The sequence below is a fragment of the Molossus molossus genome, unplaced genomic scaffold (genome assembly GCF_014108415.1).
Source record: "Molossus molossus isolate mMolMol1 unplaced genomic scaffold, mMolMol1.p scaffold_m16_p_20, whole genome shotgun sequence".
NCBI classification, from domain to species: Eukaryota; Metazoa; Chordata; class Mammalia; order Chiroptera; family Molossidae; genus Molossus; species Molossus molossus.
Genome location: NW_023425356.1, coordinates 54,217,758 through 54,231,994, shown reverse-complemented (window position 1 = coordinate 54,231,994; position 14,237 = coordinate 54,217,758). Strand labels below are relative to the sequence as shown.

The 14,237-nt window shown below is 51.6% G+C and overlaps 2 protein-coding genes across 7 annotated transcripts in view; one reads left to right on the top strand and one right to left on the bottom strand.

The window, feature by feature from the left end:
- SDHC (succinate dehydrogenase complex subunit C) overlaps nucleotides 1–6,077 on the top strand; it is a 28,585-nt gene extending 22,508 nt beyond the window's left edge. For all 6 annotated transcript variants that reach the window (XM_036273155.1, XM_036273161.1, XM_036273158.1 and 3 more), the window contains 2 exons: nucleotides 1,668–1,831; nucleotides 5,274–6,077. In XM_036273155.1, the coding sequence (XP_036129048.1) occupies nucleotides 1,668–1,831; nucleotides 5,274–5,378 (269 nt within the window). In that variant the 3' untranslated portion in view covers nucleotides 5,379–6,077. The remainder of the gene's footprint in view (nucleotides 1–1,667; nucleotides 1,832–5,273) is intronic.
- A 674-nt stretch (nucleotides 6,078–6,751) lies between these two features.
- Nucleotides 6,752–10,285, bottom strand: CFAP126 (cilia and flagella associated protein 126). Its single transcript, XM_036272017.1, is given in 8 exon segments — nucleotides 6,752–6,849; nucleotides 7,589–7,636; nucleotides 7,639–7,651; nucleotides 7,654–7,833; nucleotides 8,129–8,305; nucleotides 8,719–8,799; nucleotides 8,958–9,020; nucleotides 10,204–10,285. Coding segments are annotated over 8 exon segments (687 nt in total). The 5' UTR covers nucleotides 10,231–10,285.
- Nucleotides 10,286–14,237: the final 3,952 nt, after the last annotated feature.

Sequence of the window (14,237 nt, the reverse complement as noted above, 5' to 3'; positions counted from 1 at the left end):
AAAAAAAAAAAATGCCTAACCCAGAATTGATGGGATTTCGAGAAACTGTACTCTGGATGTTGACTTATGGGAAAGGGATGAGAAGCATGATTAGAGGGTGATGTGCTCTGGACCAGGTGGCAGCAGAGTCTGATCGTTTGGCCTGAAATGAATCAGTCCCAGCAACCTTTGCATTCTGTGGTCCTCCTCCAGTCTATTGTCACACAACAGCAAGAAAAGTAAAAAAATTCTTTTGAATAAGTAGAATCTTCCTGTTACTGTTACATTACTATTCTTTGCCTTTCCTCTTACATCTCCACCGCGGCCTAAAGTGCCCTGCTGATCTGGCCCCGCCTGAGTCATCTCCCCGTGCTCTCTGCTCCGCCTCGCGGTCAGTTCCCGGGCACAGGGCCTTTGCAGATCTCATTCCCACCCTTGCCATGTGTGGCTGGTGCCCTAACAAAACTGTCAGCTCAAAGAGTCCTTTGCTTACTGTCATATCTAAAGCAGCTTCTGTTTCTAGAGTTACTGTTGATTTTCAGTTTCGCAGCACAATACTTCATGGTTCTTATCACACTGGTGGTTTCTTTCATAGCTTTTATTACACAGTTTGTAATTATCTTGTTTGCTTGTTATAAACCCGCCTCTTTTATTAGACTGTAAATTCCTCAGCGTGGGGACTGCACTCATGCCGCCGGCACCCAGCAGGTGCTCAGGACATCTGCACTCACCGATCGAGCGCACTCATGGGTGTCGGCTCATGTGGTCATTGCAGAGAGACCTGTTCGTTCCTCCTGTCTTCCAGCTCATCTCCTTCATGTATTGGAAATTGGGGCATGATATTAATAGCCTCTTCCCTCAAGTGTAGAGGAGTCTAAGAAGTAGGACAAATAAATGCTTATAATATACTGTGATGGCTTTTTAATGGAGAGGAGGTTCCAGAGGAGAGACCAGCTGAAGGATTTGTGGAGCTTGAAGGAAGGGCGGGTTGGAAGTTCATGAACGTAGGTAGAGGGCATCAGCAGAGAAGGCCTTGTGCCCGGACAGGGGGTTGGGACGCCCAGTCGCTGGAGGTGATAACTGGGTCTGCTGTTGGAGAGCGGGCCTGAGGGAGAGCGCACAGTGCGCAGGGATGGTCTGAGCGCCACACCGACAAGTAGGAGCTCGAGCCTGTGGACCTGGGGATCACAGAGGTTCGTGTTCTCAGTTCTTCCAGCAGCAGAACAGCTGGCCTAGACAATCCACAGTAAGGTGTTCGTTCAGACTGGAGATTTTGTGGCCAACATAGAAATTCTAAAAAGCTTGTTGAACTTAAAAAGCCTGATGACACTCTTTGACTCTAAAATAGGATTTATTGAAAAAGAACTCCACTGTTCTTTAAAAGATGAAAAAAGAGGGCTAGTAACAGCCTTCCACTGCGTAGGTTCTGTAGGGATTAACATACTCACACTTTTTCATAGTGACGTGGTACAGAAGTCTGGGTGAGACCAGCTGCACTCCGTGAGAGCAGCAGCGAGAGCTGAGGGAGTCTGGGATCTGACAGCAATGGGAAGAAGGGTCAGGGAAAGAAGAGGTGTGGCAGACAGCAGGCTGTGGAGGACCACGTGGGTGGTCCTCGAGCCAGCTGACGTGTACATTGGCTCTGGCTGGTGTGCTTCTGTGAAGGGCTTACATGGTTGTCTCCTCAGGGGTCTCCCTTTTTGGCTTGTCGGCCCTGTTGCTCCCTGGGAACTTTGAGTCTCATTTGGAACTTGTGAAGTCCCTGTGTCTGGGGCCAGCGCTGATCCACACGGCCAAGTTTGCTCTCGTCTTCCCTCTCATGTATCACACCTGGAATGGGATCCGACACTTGGTAAGTCATTGAGATTCGGAGGATTCTCCTTCATTGTCTGGGTTCAGTGCTGTTCTTAGTTGTGCTGGGGTCTGGGTGGGGCCAGGGGCTCTGGGGCAGCTCTGCTGGGTGGAGCTGAGCACCATTAGGCCTGCAGACCTCACAGGCTCTCTGTGTGAACTCACCAGCTTTCAGAGTGTTGTTACCAGATGAGGCCCCTGAAGGCAGGTCATACATCTGGCATGGAAGTCATGTTCATTTGGCACATACTTGGCGCCTCTCGTGTCCGTCGCTGGTCCAGACACCGGGATTCCATTGTGAGCCAGGGAAAGGTTGCTGCTTGCAGTCCACGCTCCTTGCACCCAGGGGACATGGTTGGCTGGCACCAAATATACTAACCTGTTATCTTGACACTGAATTGCATGAACTGTTTTTGGTCTTTGTTTTGAGCTATTGGGGAAAATGGGGCCACTTTAACAGACACTGGGTGCCCAGGATCCCAGATTTTAACATGCGGTTTAGGAACAACTGCCTGAGAGTTGTAAAGGGGAAAGGTCACTCCCTGTTCCAGCACTTTGAGATTCTGAGTTCTGTGGTCTCCCTCCCCAAAGCCCTGTCCCAGGGCACAAGTGTGGTTCACCCCTTTCTGTTTTACTTCTCAGCTGAGCCTTCTGTCACGTGGGTGCTTTTGCCTTAATTTGACCTTTTATAACTTCCACGTTACAGCCTAGAGACAGACAGTTTCTGAATTTGTCTGGTCCAGTAGACAGTGTAATGGGCTAGAAAAGTGTGAGATAAATGACCTGTTAAATTCAGTGTAGTCTGTCAGCTGTCCCTGGGGCAGTGTTCACTCGGATCCATGATGATTTTACTTCCCTGAAGGGAAGGGGAGGGCGTTTCCTTTGTGGACTTCCTGTTTCCTAGAACAAAGCCCTTTAAGGGAAGCAGTGACCAGCATCCTCTGTCACACCCTGGCCTGGGCAGGGGCTTGCATCTCTAGCCTTTTGTTTGGGGGTTTGGGGGGGGTTACAGACTCTCAGAACTAAGGTATGGCTTTTCTTTCTTTCTTTTTTATTGATTTTAGAGAGAGAGAGATAGAAACATTGATCGGCAGCCTCCTGTATGCCCCCCACTGGGGATCTGGCCCACAGCCTGGGTGTGAACCTGCGGCCCCCTGGTGCAGGGTCGATGCTCAGCCACCAGCCACACCAGCCGCACATTTTCTTTCTTTCTTTTAATCCTCACTGATTTTTTTATTTTAATTTAATCCTCACTGGAGGATATTTTTATATTTATCTTCAGATAGAGTGGGAGAGAGGGGGAGAGAGAGAGAAACATCGATGTGAGAGAGACAGACACATCGATTGGTTGCCTCCCACGTTTCCCAACTGGGGCTGGGGACGAACCGCAACTGAGGTACATGCCCTTGGTCAGAATTGAACCTGGGACTCCTTGGTCCACAGGCCCATGCTGTAACCGCTGCCACCCTCACTGATTTTTGTGAGAGAGAAAGGCATGTATATGAGAGAGAAACATCAGTCGGTTGCCTCCTGCAGGTGTCCTGACTGGGAATTAACCCTGAAACTTTTTGGTGTCTCTCCAGCCAGCGGAGCCCCAGGGCCAGGGTGGGGGGCAGTTCTCAGGCCCTTACGTCTGCGTTGCTCTTCTCTTAGCTGGCAGGCTGTGGCTGTCACAGCCCCGGGTTCTGCCTGAGCTGCCGGTCTCAGGAACCACCTTCCTCTCACCAGCTGCAGCAGCAGCCTCCTGTTCTGTGAACGCGGGGCCGTGTGAGCAGAACAGCTTCCTGTGGCCCGGCCGGTCTGATGGGGCAGAAGCTGTTCGGTTGAGTGGGGCGTCCTCTCAGTGTTGTCTGGGCTCTGGGTTTTCTCCAAAGTGCTTCCAGTTTGGTCACCTTGACATTCAGAGTGTGGGCGATGTGTGTGGGGCACTCGTGTGGAAAGTGTGGAACTGGAGACCCTACTTTCACCCCAAGGGCTCTCTCAGCAGCCACAGTACAATGTGTTAATATGTCCCTGGGGCACAAGAGAGTCTAAGTCTGTGTTTTTAAACTGGTTTTTGACCTCATGGGTAGAAAATCAATTTACTGGGTTGCCACCAACAAAGAAAGAAATTTAAATAGAATGTAACATATAGAATGTAGTACATAGTAATTATGAGTATTGTTTGTTATTTCATTAACTTTTGCTATACGTATGTTAACAAAAGTCAGTGGAGTAAATCTGAAGATCTAATTGGCTTTCTTACGCCATTCCTGAACTGGGCAGTGTCCCCTCCAGGGTTAGAAGGGCCATTCGGCGGGTTGTGCCAACTGGAGCATTTTGTAGGAAGAACGGTGGAAAAGATAGGTGTTGACGAAGGAAAAGAAAGGGTTGTACTGGGCCAGCGCAGGTTTTCTTTGGGAGAAGAGGACAAAGGGCTCCATCATGCAAATTGTTTTCTCTGGGGGGTGAAGAGGGACCAGGTGACAGAGGACCATCCTGGTGGTTGGGCAGGGGGTTCCAGACGGTTGACCAGGATATTTCTGGGAGAGGCTGAGACTCGTCAGATCAAGTACTTAATCCAGGTTTGGAATCATGGGCTTTAGCACGGGTGAGGCCGCTGTGGCCTGTGGTGGTTTTCTTTAAATAAGTGGGTTTTGGTAAAAAACATATTTCTTAGTCGGGGGGGGGGGGGTCACAGTCAAGACAAAATTGAGAAATAGTGTTCTAGATTCCAGAGTATTTTTTTATTTTTATTTATTTATGTATTTTTTATCCTCACCCGAGGACATTATTTTGTTCAGATAGAGTGGGAGGGAGAGAGGGGAAGAGAGAGAGAGAGAGAGAGAGAGAGAGAAACATCGATGTGAAAGGGACCCATCGAGTGGTTGCCACCCGCACAACCAGCCAGGGCCGGGGACAAACTGCAACCAAGGTACATGCCCTTAGCGGGAACCGAACCTGGGTCTCTCTGGACCACATGCCGACGCTCTAACCGCTGAGCCAAACCGGCCAGGGCCCAGAGTATTTTTTTTTAGAATACTAGTTAGTCCTCTGGTGGGCTGATGTGGCTTCTCTAAAGGGACATTGGCTGTGTCTAGGAAACCGTGTATGTTATGTCCCTGTTTTGGAGAGTCACTGCGTCCATTAATAAATTGTCCAGAAGTGTTGCGGTAACATCTCGACCAGGCTTATTTGGCCACAGAACTTCTCCCTAGCGTTCCGAGCAACTGGTTTGGAAGCACACACTTAGGGAAAGGCTGGTTCTGTCCTCCTGGGGAAGCTCTGTCTGCTCCTCTGCACGAGGGGCGGAGCCGTGCTGCGGGTGGAGAGAGGTGGGGCACGGGAGGAAGGCTTTCTGCAGAACAAGCTGCGAGGGCCGCTGTCAGGTGGGGCTCTCTGAGAGGGCTGTGGCAGTGACCTGGGCCCTGATTGCTGAGACTCTTCTGTTTCTCTCCCTGCAGATGTGGGACCTAGGAAAAGGCCTGAAGATCCCCCAGCTGTACCAGTCGGGCGTGGCTGTCCTGGTTCTCACCGTGCTGTGCTCTGCAGGGCTGGCAGCCCTGTGACGAGCCCAAGCTCCCACTGATCTTCCCTCAGCCCCCGGCTCGCTGTGTCCTCTCGCCACTCTTGTCTCCAGCCAGGGCGTGTCCTCCTGGTGTTCAGACCTTGTGTGCAGATGTCCTTGCAGCTCCACGTAGAGTACCTTGTAGAAGCCAGCTATGGGAAGGGGCCCCCTGTCCCCTTGTTTCTAGAAATGGCATGACCGCGGAGACTCCCTTTTCCTGCCCGCTTGCAGCCTGCTCAGGGCCAGGAGCCCTCGTTCTCTCCATACTGGGCCTTGATTTGTGCTGAGGATCAGCTCTTGGCTCCTTCTTCCCGAGACAGTGGAAACAAAGCCAGCTCTGTGGTCTCTGCCGTGGGGACGAGGAGTGGGGCTTTGGGTGCCTCTCCTGTGGGTTGCTGGCTTAAAGGACAGTTCTCTTCATTGGTCAGCGCCCAGGGCCTTGAGCGCCCACACAGTGGGGCATTGGCCTGTCCTGGCTAGAGGGAGATAAGGAGAGTGAGGTGGCTTTTGGAGCAGGTGCTTTGGGGAGAAGATTTATAATTTTTGATACAAGGAAAGATCCAGAAAATTATTGCTGAGCCTGTTAAGGGTTATTTCTTTTTCTTGCAATTCCAGAAAAACAAGCCTCTTATTGTCACGTTTTCTAATCCAAATTCATGTGATATCTTTTCTGAAATTAAAATACTCATTTTGTCTTTGACTCTCCTTGAAATCTAGAGAAACCTAGAGAATGGCGGTGCGGAGGCTGTCCCCTCCCCTCCCTCTGGCTGCAGGCCTCTCCTTCCCCGTCTGACCTCTCAGGAGGGGGACCGTTTACAGCTGGGAAATTTCAGAGACTCAGATAGAAGTAGCCAGAGGTTTACCACCATGCAGATGCCTTGGAGGAGGAAGGAGCAAGAGGGCGGGAATCAGGCCCGTGGAGAGCTGTTCCCGGCACCGGAGTCCCATGAGGACTGAGGGTCAGCCTATGGTGCAGTTCAGCAGATGGTGACCCTGTCAGGGAGCCCAAGGACGCTGGGGGAGAAGCTGAGGGCTGATGAGTGCGTGTGTGGATTTGGAGAGGAACGCAGAGAAAGGGAGGAGGGTCGCTGGAAACCTGGCAAACATCTCAATAAGAAACTTGCTGCTTTTAGACTCTGGAGAGGTCAGGCTTCTGGGCCCGACTCCCCTGGCAGGGGTGCTGTTTTGATAAAACGGGTGACACATCTCTGCTGTCTGTCACTCAGTTGGCCAGCCAGCGAGAACGGTCGGGGAGCAGTGGGTGACGTGACCTGCCAGCTGCAGAGGAGGACCTTGCTCAGTGTGGCAGGGGCTGCTGCCTCGATGCTCTCTGGCCTCAAGGGACGTCCCGTCTCTCTTTCTGCTGGACGGGCCCTAGAAGTCTCCGTGGGCCTCCTTGAGCCCAAACCATGTGTCCTCGTTCTTGTCCTTGTAGTGAGGGATGGTGTTCATGAGGGACACTGGCACTGGGTCTGGGAAAGGGTTGGCAAGGGCACTGAATGGAACCACCAGGGCCAGGAAGATGGGTCATGTAGACAGCGCCACACACAAGTGGAGGTGGGGTGGGCGGGGACTCGACCCCTGGTGGCTGGGCAGTGGCAGAGTGGTCCTCACGTTCTCTGTCCTAGATTTCTGCTTACCATTGCACTTTTCCTTCTCTGCCTCTGGTCACGTGTGTACATCCAGTTTTCAAACCATATTTGTACTTGGGCTTTTGTAACTCATCTGTTTTCCTGAGTGCTCTGTCAGCAGACAGGAAGTCTTAGACACGGACTCTATCTTCTACTCTGGCTTCCCACACCTTCTCACACACACACACACACACACACACGCTCTAACGAGTGTCCTGTGACCTTGACACTGTCACTGGGTGTGCTCAACGATAGGAGGAAGAACAAGTGTGGGAGCGGGCTGCTCTGATTCAGACCAAACTTCCTCTTGGTCATTTCTGGAGTGTGACCAACTCAATCCTGGTACAGATACATGGCCCCAAGCCTCTGTCATGTTCTCCCTCTTACCCCAACCCATCTCCGAGGTATTGGTGATCAGAGGCAGCCCTAGCAGGGGGGGAATTGAAATCAGTAAGAGTCAACAAGCAATGTTTATTTTCCAAACTTGCCTTTATTCCCACAATTTCCCTGACGGGAGGTCTCGCTTACTTCACTTGTCTCTAGACAGTTTTCCTCAGTGGGGTCCCCTGTGGAGTTTCACATTTGCATTTCTGGACCCCGGCTAGAGGGGACCTGCCCAGTGTTCTCCGCGCATGGGCTTCCAGGTGGGCTCCTAGGAGAGCTGGCTGTGCTGAGGGGACCTGGAGTGTGACCTGCAGAGGGGTGGGCGCTTTGGGGTTGATCTGGGGAACTGAGGTTTGAGGCTGGGGAGCTTGGAATTATGGTTGGACTTGGTGCTTGTTGTACAGACTTCCTGGGTTTCTTCCGACTATCTGGATTATGGGGCTGTCGGGTAGAAGAGAAGAGACAGCCTAGGTCATTCCCAGTTCACTCAAAAGTCTACATTTCTTAATCCCCAAACTGAGGACAAAGGTCCGGTTTCAAACAAGAAGAGTTAGGTTTGATGCGCTAAGGTCCCCTTGAGATCACTGTGCTGCGTGGTTCAGCCCTCAGACCCCAGAATGTGCTCATGGGCTAGGCAGGGTAAGACCGTTGGTTAGAGGTCCCCCTGCTGGAGTAGTGGAGATAGAACACATGGTTGAGGTTGAAAAGAAATCGAGACAATAGGGTTTGAGGATACCTTGCCTAAGATTTCTGGACGCAGCCCGTTGGAGGCGTTGAGTAGGTCAGGATTTTTCTGGATCCAGTTGGTGAGGGAGGCGGCACCAGCAGCTGTGCGGGATGTCAGGGTCACCCGAGCAGGGGGTATCTTCAGAGGCATTTGCCAGGTGCCCATGAAGGAACCCCAAGGACTTGCCTAACAGGAAGAAGACCGAGTTCCTCAACAGGGCTTCTCACTCCCAGAAACTAGCCCATCGGTGGGGCCTGTTCATCTTGTTTCCATCCTTTGGGGCTGGGTGGTAATGAAACAAGACTGAAAGCATAGCACCTCACTTCCCCTTGGGTCACCCTGTTTCATCCCGACCTCTGTGGCTTCAGTTCTGAATTGGCAGGGTACTCACCGCAGGAGTACCATCACCCTCAGGCGTCCGTTTTACAGATTGTTCATCAGTTTAAGGGGTTCTGGGTGCTAAACATGCCCTGTCCAGTTGGGTAAACGAAGTCTGGGGCTCATGTTACAATGTGAACTGGACGAAACTTCAGTGTAGCAGACAGTTGCAGCGGGAGACTCACTCCAGTTCTCGGTAAGAAAGAAGATGAGTGTCTCACCTTGGAACGGGGCACTGAAGGTAGCAGATGACCACGGTCGTTGGCGATAATCTGTGTGTAGCCTTCGTGGGAAGGAATGTTCTGGGGTACAGGTGGGAGAGAAGTGCTGGGGAAGGTGGAGTGGGAAAGGGAGCAAGTATCTGGGGGCTTTAGTTAGGGCCGAGGGAGAGGAGCATGTGGGAATCACAGCACAGAGGAAAAGCAGAAAGCGGCCTTGTGGGTGCGCTGACATGGAATACCTCTTTTGTTGGCTTGGCGAGAGACCAGTTCTGCAGATACTTGGGTGAGAAAGCCTTCTCATACTGTGGAGAGAGATGAGAAGCCTGTGAGGCTCTAAGCCCCCGAGCCTGGGAGATGAGGACTGTGCACGGTTGGTTAGATTTGAGAACCAGAGGCCTGAATGACATGCTGGGCCTCTTGCCACACGTGGCTGCTGAGCACCTGAGATGAGACAGCCCAGACTGAGGTGCTTTGTGAATACACAGTGCACGGGATTTTTTTTTTTTTTATTTTATTTTTTTTTAATCCTCACCCGAGGACATTTTCCATTTTTCATTCAGATAGAGCGGGAAGGAGAGAGAGGAAGAGAGAGAAACATCGACGTGAAAAGGACACATCGAGTGGCCGCCACCCACACGACCCAACCAGGGCCGGGGACAAACTGCAACCGAGGTACATGCCCTTAGCGGGAACCGAACCCGGGTCTCTGTGGACCGCAGGCTGACGCTCTAACCGCTGAGCCAAACCGGCCAGGGCAGTGCACGGGATTTTAAAGGAATAAAAAGGACAGTAAAACATCTGCTCGTAACAAGATATTGATTAACTGTTGAGATAATATTTTGGATTTATTGGGCTAAATGAGATATTAAAATGAACTATTTAAAAATGTCTATGTAGCTACTAGAGAATTAAAATTACATTTGTGATTCACAATATCTTTTTATTACACAACGCTTGTCTAGACCAGTGGTCAGCAAACGGGCTGCGGGCCAGCCAGATCCACCCTGCCTGCTTGGGGCTGCGTGAGAGCCAGGACTGGTTTTTATAGATGGACATTTGCCATCGACTTGATAAAGGGAGTACAAAGTTTGTATCCCAATTAAGCACAGTGTTTCTCCCAAAAGAATCCATTCTTTTCATTAGTGTGACAAAAAATTGCACTCAGTTGTTATACTTCGAATTTTGTGTTTTCTGTTGTTAAGTACCTATATACTATCTCTGATTTTGTCACTTGTCCTGGAAAGCCTAAAACGTTTAGTTTCTGGCCCTTCACAATATTTGCTGACCTCTGGTTTAGACCTTAAAACTAACCGAGAGATGCTTTGCTCCCCCCGGGCCCTCCCTACCGCGAGGAGCTGGGAAATACTCTCTCACCCCACCGTCAGTCATTTAATGATCAGAAACCTAGGGGAAGTGTCAGTCAGCCCAAAGGTAGAACCTTGAAGGCAAAATTAAAAACGTTAGAGATGGGAAAGAAGAACTTACCTGGTTGGCACTGTAGTTAGTAGCCATGATCCTGCGACTTCCTGCTGTTTACCTTGGTTACCTGGCAACCGCAGAAGGCCGGCCTTCCAGACAACCAATCAGCAGGCGCCTGTCTAGCCCGCGTGAATAGTATGCTATTATCACACACACACGAGGTGCAAATCATGTATTTTTAATATAGGAGTGATGGAAAAACCTTTAGGGGGAGAAGAAATAAGGTTGGAAAGGTGGAAGAAGATAAACTGAATGAATATGCCTTGTTTTGCAGAGTTGAATTTGGAACCATGTAAATATTTTACATAATTATAAAATAAAATTAAGTTAAAAGCAATTCCTAAAGTTTGTAAAAACACAGATTCTCATTATTTTCACAACAGTTTTTGAAGAAAGGTAGTTGGCTATCATACACAGGCTAACAAGTGAACATGACAGTTCATAACGGGTCCTTTCTTGAGACCAGGTCGCCCCCTAGCGGAGGGATTTCGGAACTGGGCCCCCAGACCCCGCACCGCAGAGGGAATCTTTTGCCGCGTCGGCTGCAGCGCACCGTCCGGGACCAGGTATTGGAGCCAGGAGGCGGCTTTGGGGGAGATAATGAGCCGCGGAACAGCAGAGCCAGCGACAGCCACATTTTAGAAGGAAGTAGGGGGAGAGAGGCTGTAAGAGCCAAGATTTGGGTTATGCGGCTGAGAATCGGGAAGAAAAGTCAGCTTCCTCTTGGAGGATTCGCGTGACATCGGGTAAAAGGATCATAAACACACCATGTCTGTGCACCCGGGGAAATACCCCACAAGGCGCCTCAGGGAAAAACCCGGTGAGAAATCGTGCTGGGTTGGGATGGAGAGTGAGTCCCCTGACCCAGACCTGGCTGATGAGGGGGAAGGCCGGCTTCCCTCCCGGCGCACGGGACTCTCCCAGTCCCGCCCCCCACGTCAGATGGCCACGGGCACGAAGAGAAAGTCCTTGTGTCCTGGGCCACCCTTGTGTTCTGGCCTCAGCAGTGAACTCCCTGGGGGGGGGGGGGAGGGACCTCTAGTGTGGAACCTCTCCTAAAAGTATGGGCCGTTCGGTCACACTGCGGGCTCACCTTGTGTAGAGAATGCCTGAGGGTTGCCATCTCAGCATGTATCTCTAATCTCTACGGTTTTCAATGAGAATATAAAAAGCAAGGGACATTAAAAACAGTCTAGTTTCCTAAGTTCATATTCTGGTCCTATAAAATCTAACTCCTTATATAGTGAGGTCATATGGTATTTGTCTTTCTCTGGCTTTTTTCCCCTTAGCATAATACCCCCAAGGTCCATCCATTCTGCCACAAATGGCAAGGTTTTTATTGTTTTTGAAGGCTGCATACTATTCCTGTGTGTGTGTGTGTGTGTGTGTGTGTGTGTGTGAGTGATATTTTTATCCATCCGACGACGGACGCTTACCTTGTTTCTATGTCTTGGCTGTTGTAATAATGCTACAAACAACGTGGGGTGCATATATTTTTTTGAATTAGTGCTTTTATTTTCTTTGGATAAATATCCAGAAGTGGGATTGCTGGATTGTATGGCAGTTTTATTTTTATTTTTATGAAGCTACATATTGTTTTCCATAGAGGCTGCACCAATTTACATTCCCACCAACAGCACATGAGGGTTCCCTTTTCTCCACATCCTCCCCAATACTTATTTCTTGCCTTTTTGATAATAGCCATTCTGACACGTGTGAGGTGATATCTCATGGTTTTGATTTACATTCCCCGGATGACTAGTGATGTTGAGCATCCTTTCATGTACCTGTTGGCCATCTACAGATGTCTCTATGGAAACATGTCTCTTCAGCCCGGCCGGTGTAGCTCACTGGTTGAGCGTTTACCCTGCACCAAGAGGTCGCCGGTTGGATTCCTGGTCAGGGCACATGCCCAGGTTGTGGGCCTGACCCCTGGTGAGGGGCATGCAGGAGGTGGCCCGTTAATGTTCTCTCTCTCACTGATGTTTCTCTCTCCCTCTCCCTTCCTCTCTCTCTAAAATCAATAAAGAAAAAAATATTAAAAAGAAAAATGTTTATTCAGATCCCTGGTCTATCTTTTAACCAATTTGTTTGCTATTTAATGAGTTTGTTTGTATGAGTTACTTTATATATTTTGGACGTTAACCCTTTATCAGATATATGATTTGCAAACATCCTCCTTTCAGCAGGCTGTCTTTTCATTTCGTTTAGATTGATGTGGTCCCACTCTTGTCTGGCTCTTCCCTTGGACGGAAATCGAATTAAATCTATTCAGAACCCATCTTCTCTCCATCCCCACGACAACGCCCTGTGTGCTGGATTAGACAGGCAGCTGGGGAAGTTCTCACCTCCCAGTCTTAGGTTTTTACCCTTTCTTTTGGGAGCTGGAGGCTCAGATTTCTTCTGGTACTGGCCCCACCTTGGGGGCTTCATTGCCATATCTGGGAGTCCAGGAGGAGCATCTGTGTTGGTTTAAAGGCAGGCACCCCAACCCCAACTTCCTGCGTAGTCTCCCCAGCGCCTCACGCTGCAGGCCATCCCCCTCTTCCAGGGGAGGTGGGGCGCACAGTCCCTCCTTTGACTTGGACCTCACAGCTGTCCCCTCCAAGGCAAAGTGCGATGTTCGTGGGGCTGACTCACGTGAAGCTCCGACTTCAAAAGGAATCTGCGGACACTCGGTGTCAGTGACGTCGGCCCTCCGCGTCGTTCATCCGTAACATCTGCAATAACATTTCATAGGGTCGTTAACGTGATTAGATGACACCGGAAATCGCTTCCCCTGACACGCAGTAAATGTGAAACAAACGCTGGTCATGATTAGAAAGGGCATGTTAGCCAATCGGATTCCCAAAGCTATTTAGTTAGAGAACTGCTGGACCCTTCGGAACCGGAACTGTCCCGGTGACTCGTCCACAGGAGCCTTTGAAACACACGTCAGAGAGGAGGGGGGCACCGAAGGACCGCCGCGGGGACAGACAGGCGGGGCCCCTCCAGCGCTGGCACCGGGTCATCGTGACCCCTCAGTGTCCGGAACCGAGATCGGCCCTTCCCGGCTGACGGTCTAGACAGGCCCGACTTACCGGAAGGCTTCCGGCCGTGAGGGCGGGGCCGGAGCGGGGGCGTGGCCGGGCGCTGGCGGGGCGGGGCGGGGCCTGGCGGGGCGGGGCCTGGCGGGGCGGGGCCTGGCGGGGCGGGGCCTGGCGGGGCGGGGCCTGGCGGGGCGGGGCCTGGCGGGGCGGGCGGGCGGGCGGGGCAGCCGGGGATCCCAGAGAGGACGAGGGGGTGTTGCGGCGCAGCCACAGCGCCCGGGGAACACCGAGGCGAAATCGTAGGTGACGAATGACTTGGAGGAAACGGGTGCGGCCGTGTCCGCATTGCGTCTCCGTATCGCGTGTGTCCCGAGAGCCCCGCCTTCACGTCCGCAGACCCCCTTTCTCCGGGGGCCTCCTGTCCTTCCACACGCTTGGAGCTTGTGTCGCACGGGGTCAGGCCAATGCTCTTCCCGCTTCTGTTCAGTCTTAATAGCTGTTTTACTTTGAACAACTTCTAACATTTTTTGGAAAGGTGATATCTGGACGTAATCAAAATACATTCAAACATTAAGCTACAGGCTCGGCTCGGCGGGTGTGCTCAGTGGTTGGAGGCCCAGTTCGATTCCGGGTCGGGCACCTGCCCGGGTCGCGGGCTCGATCCCCAGTAGGGGGCGTGCAGGAGGCGGCCGACGGGTGTTTCTCTCTCCCTTCCCCCTCTCTCTAAAATCAAGGAAATGGCCGTGTGGCGCGCATTTGGGGCCTGGGAGAAAGCAGTGGTCTGCACGATTGCTGTCTATTTGGGGGGCTCCCGCGGATACGAAAGCAACCTTGGCTTTCGAAGCAGCCACTGCTCAGGCCCGTAAGTCATTCCGCCCAGACTTAGGCCCCTCCGCGCTGAGCTCGCCGCACACTGCTGGGAAGCGCCCTCCCGGTGGCTGAGGCAGGAGGCTCGGGCCCACCAGCCCGCCCAGCTTCGGGAGGGACACTGGACCCCGATTCCGTGTTCAG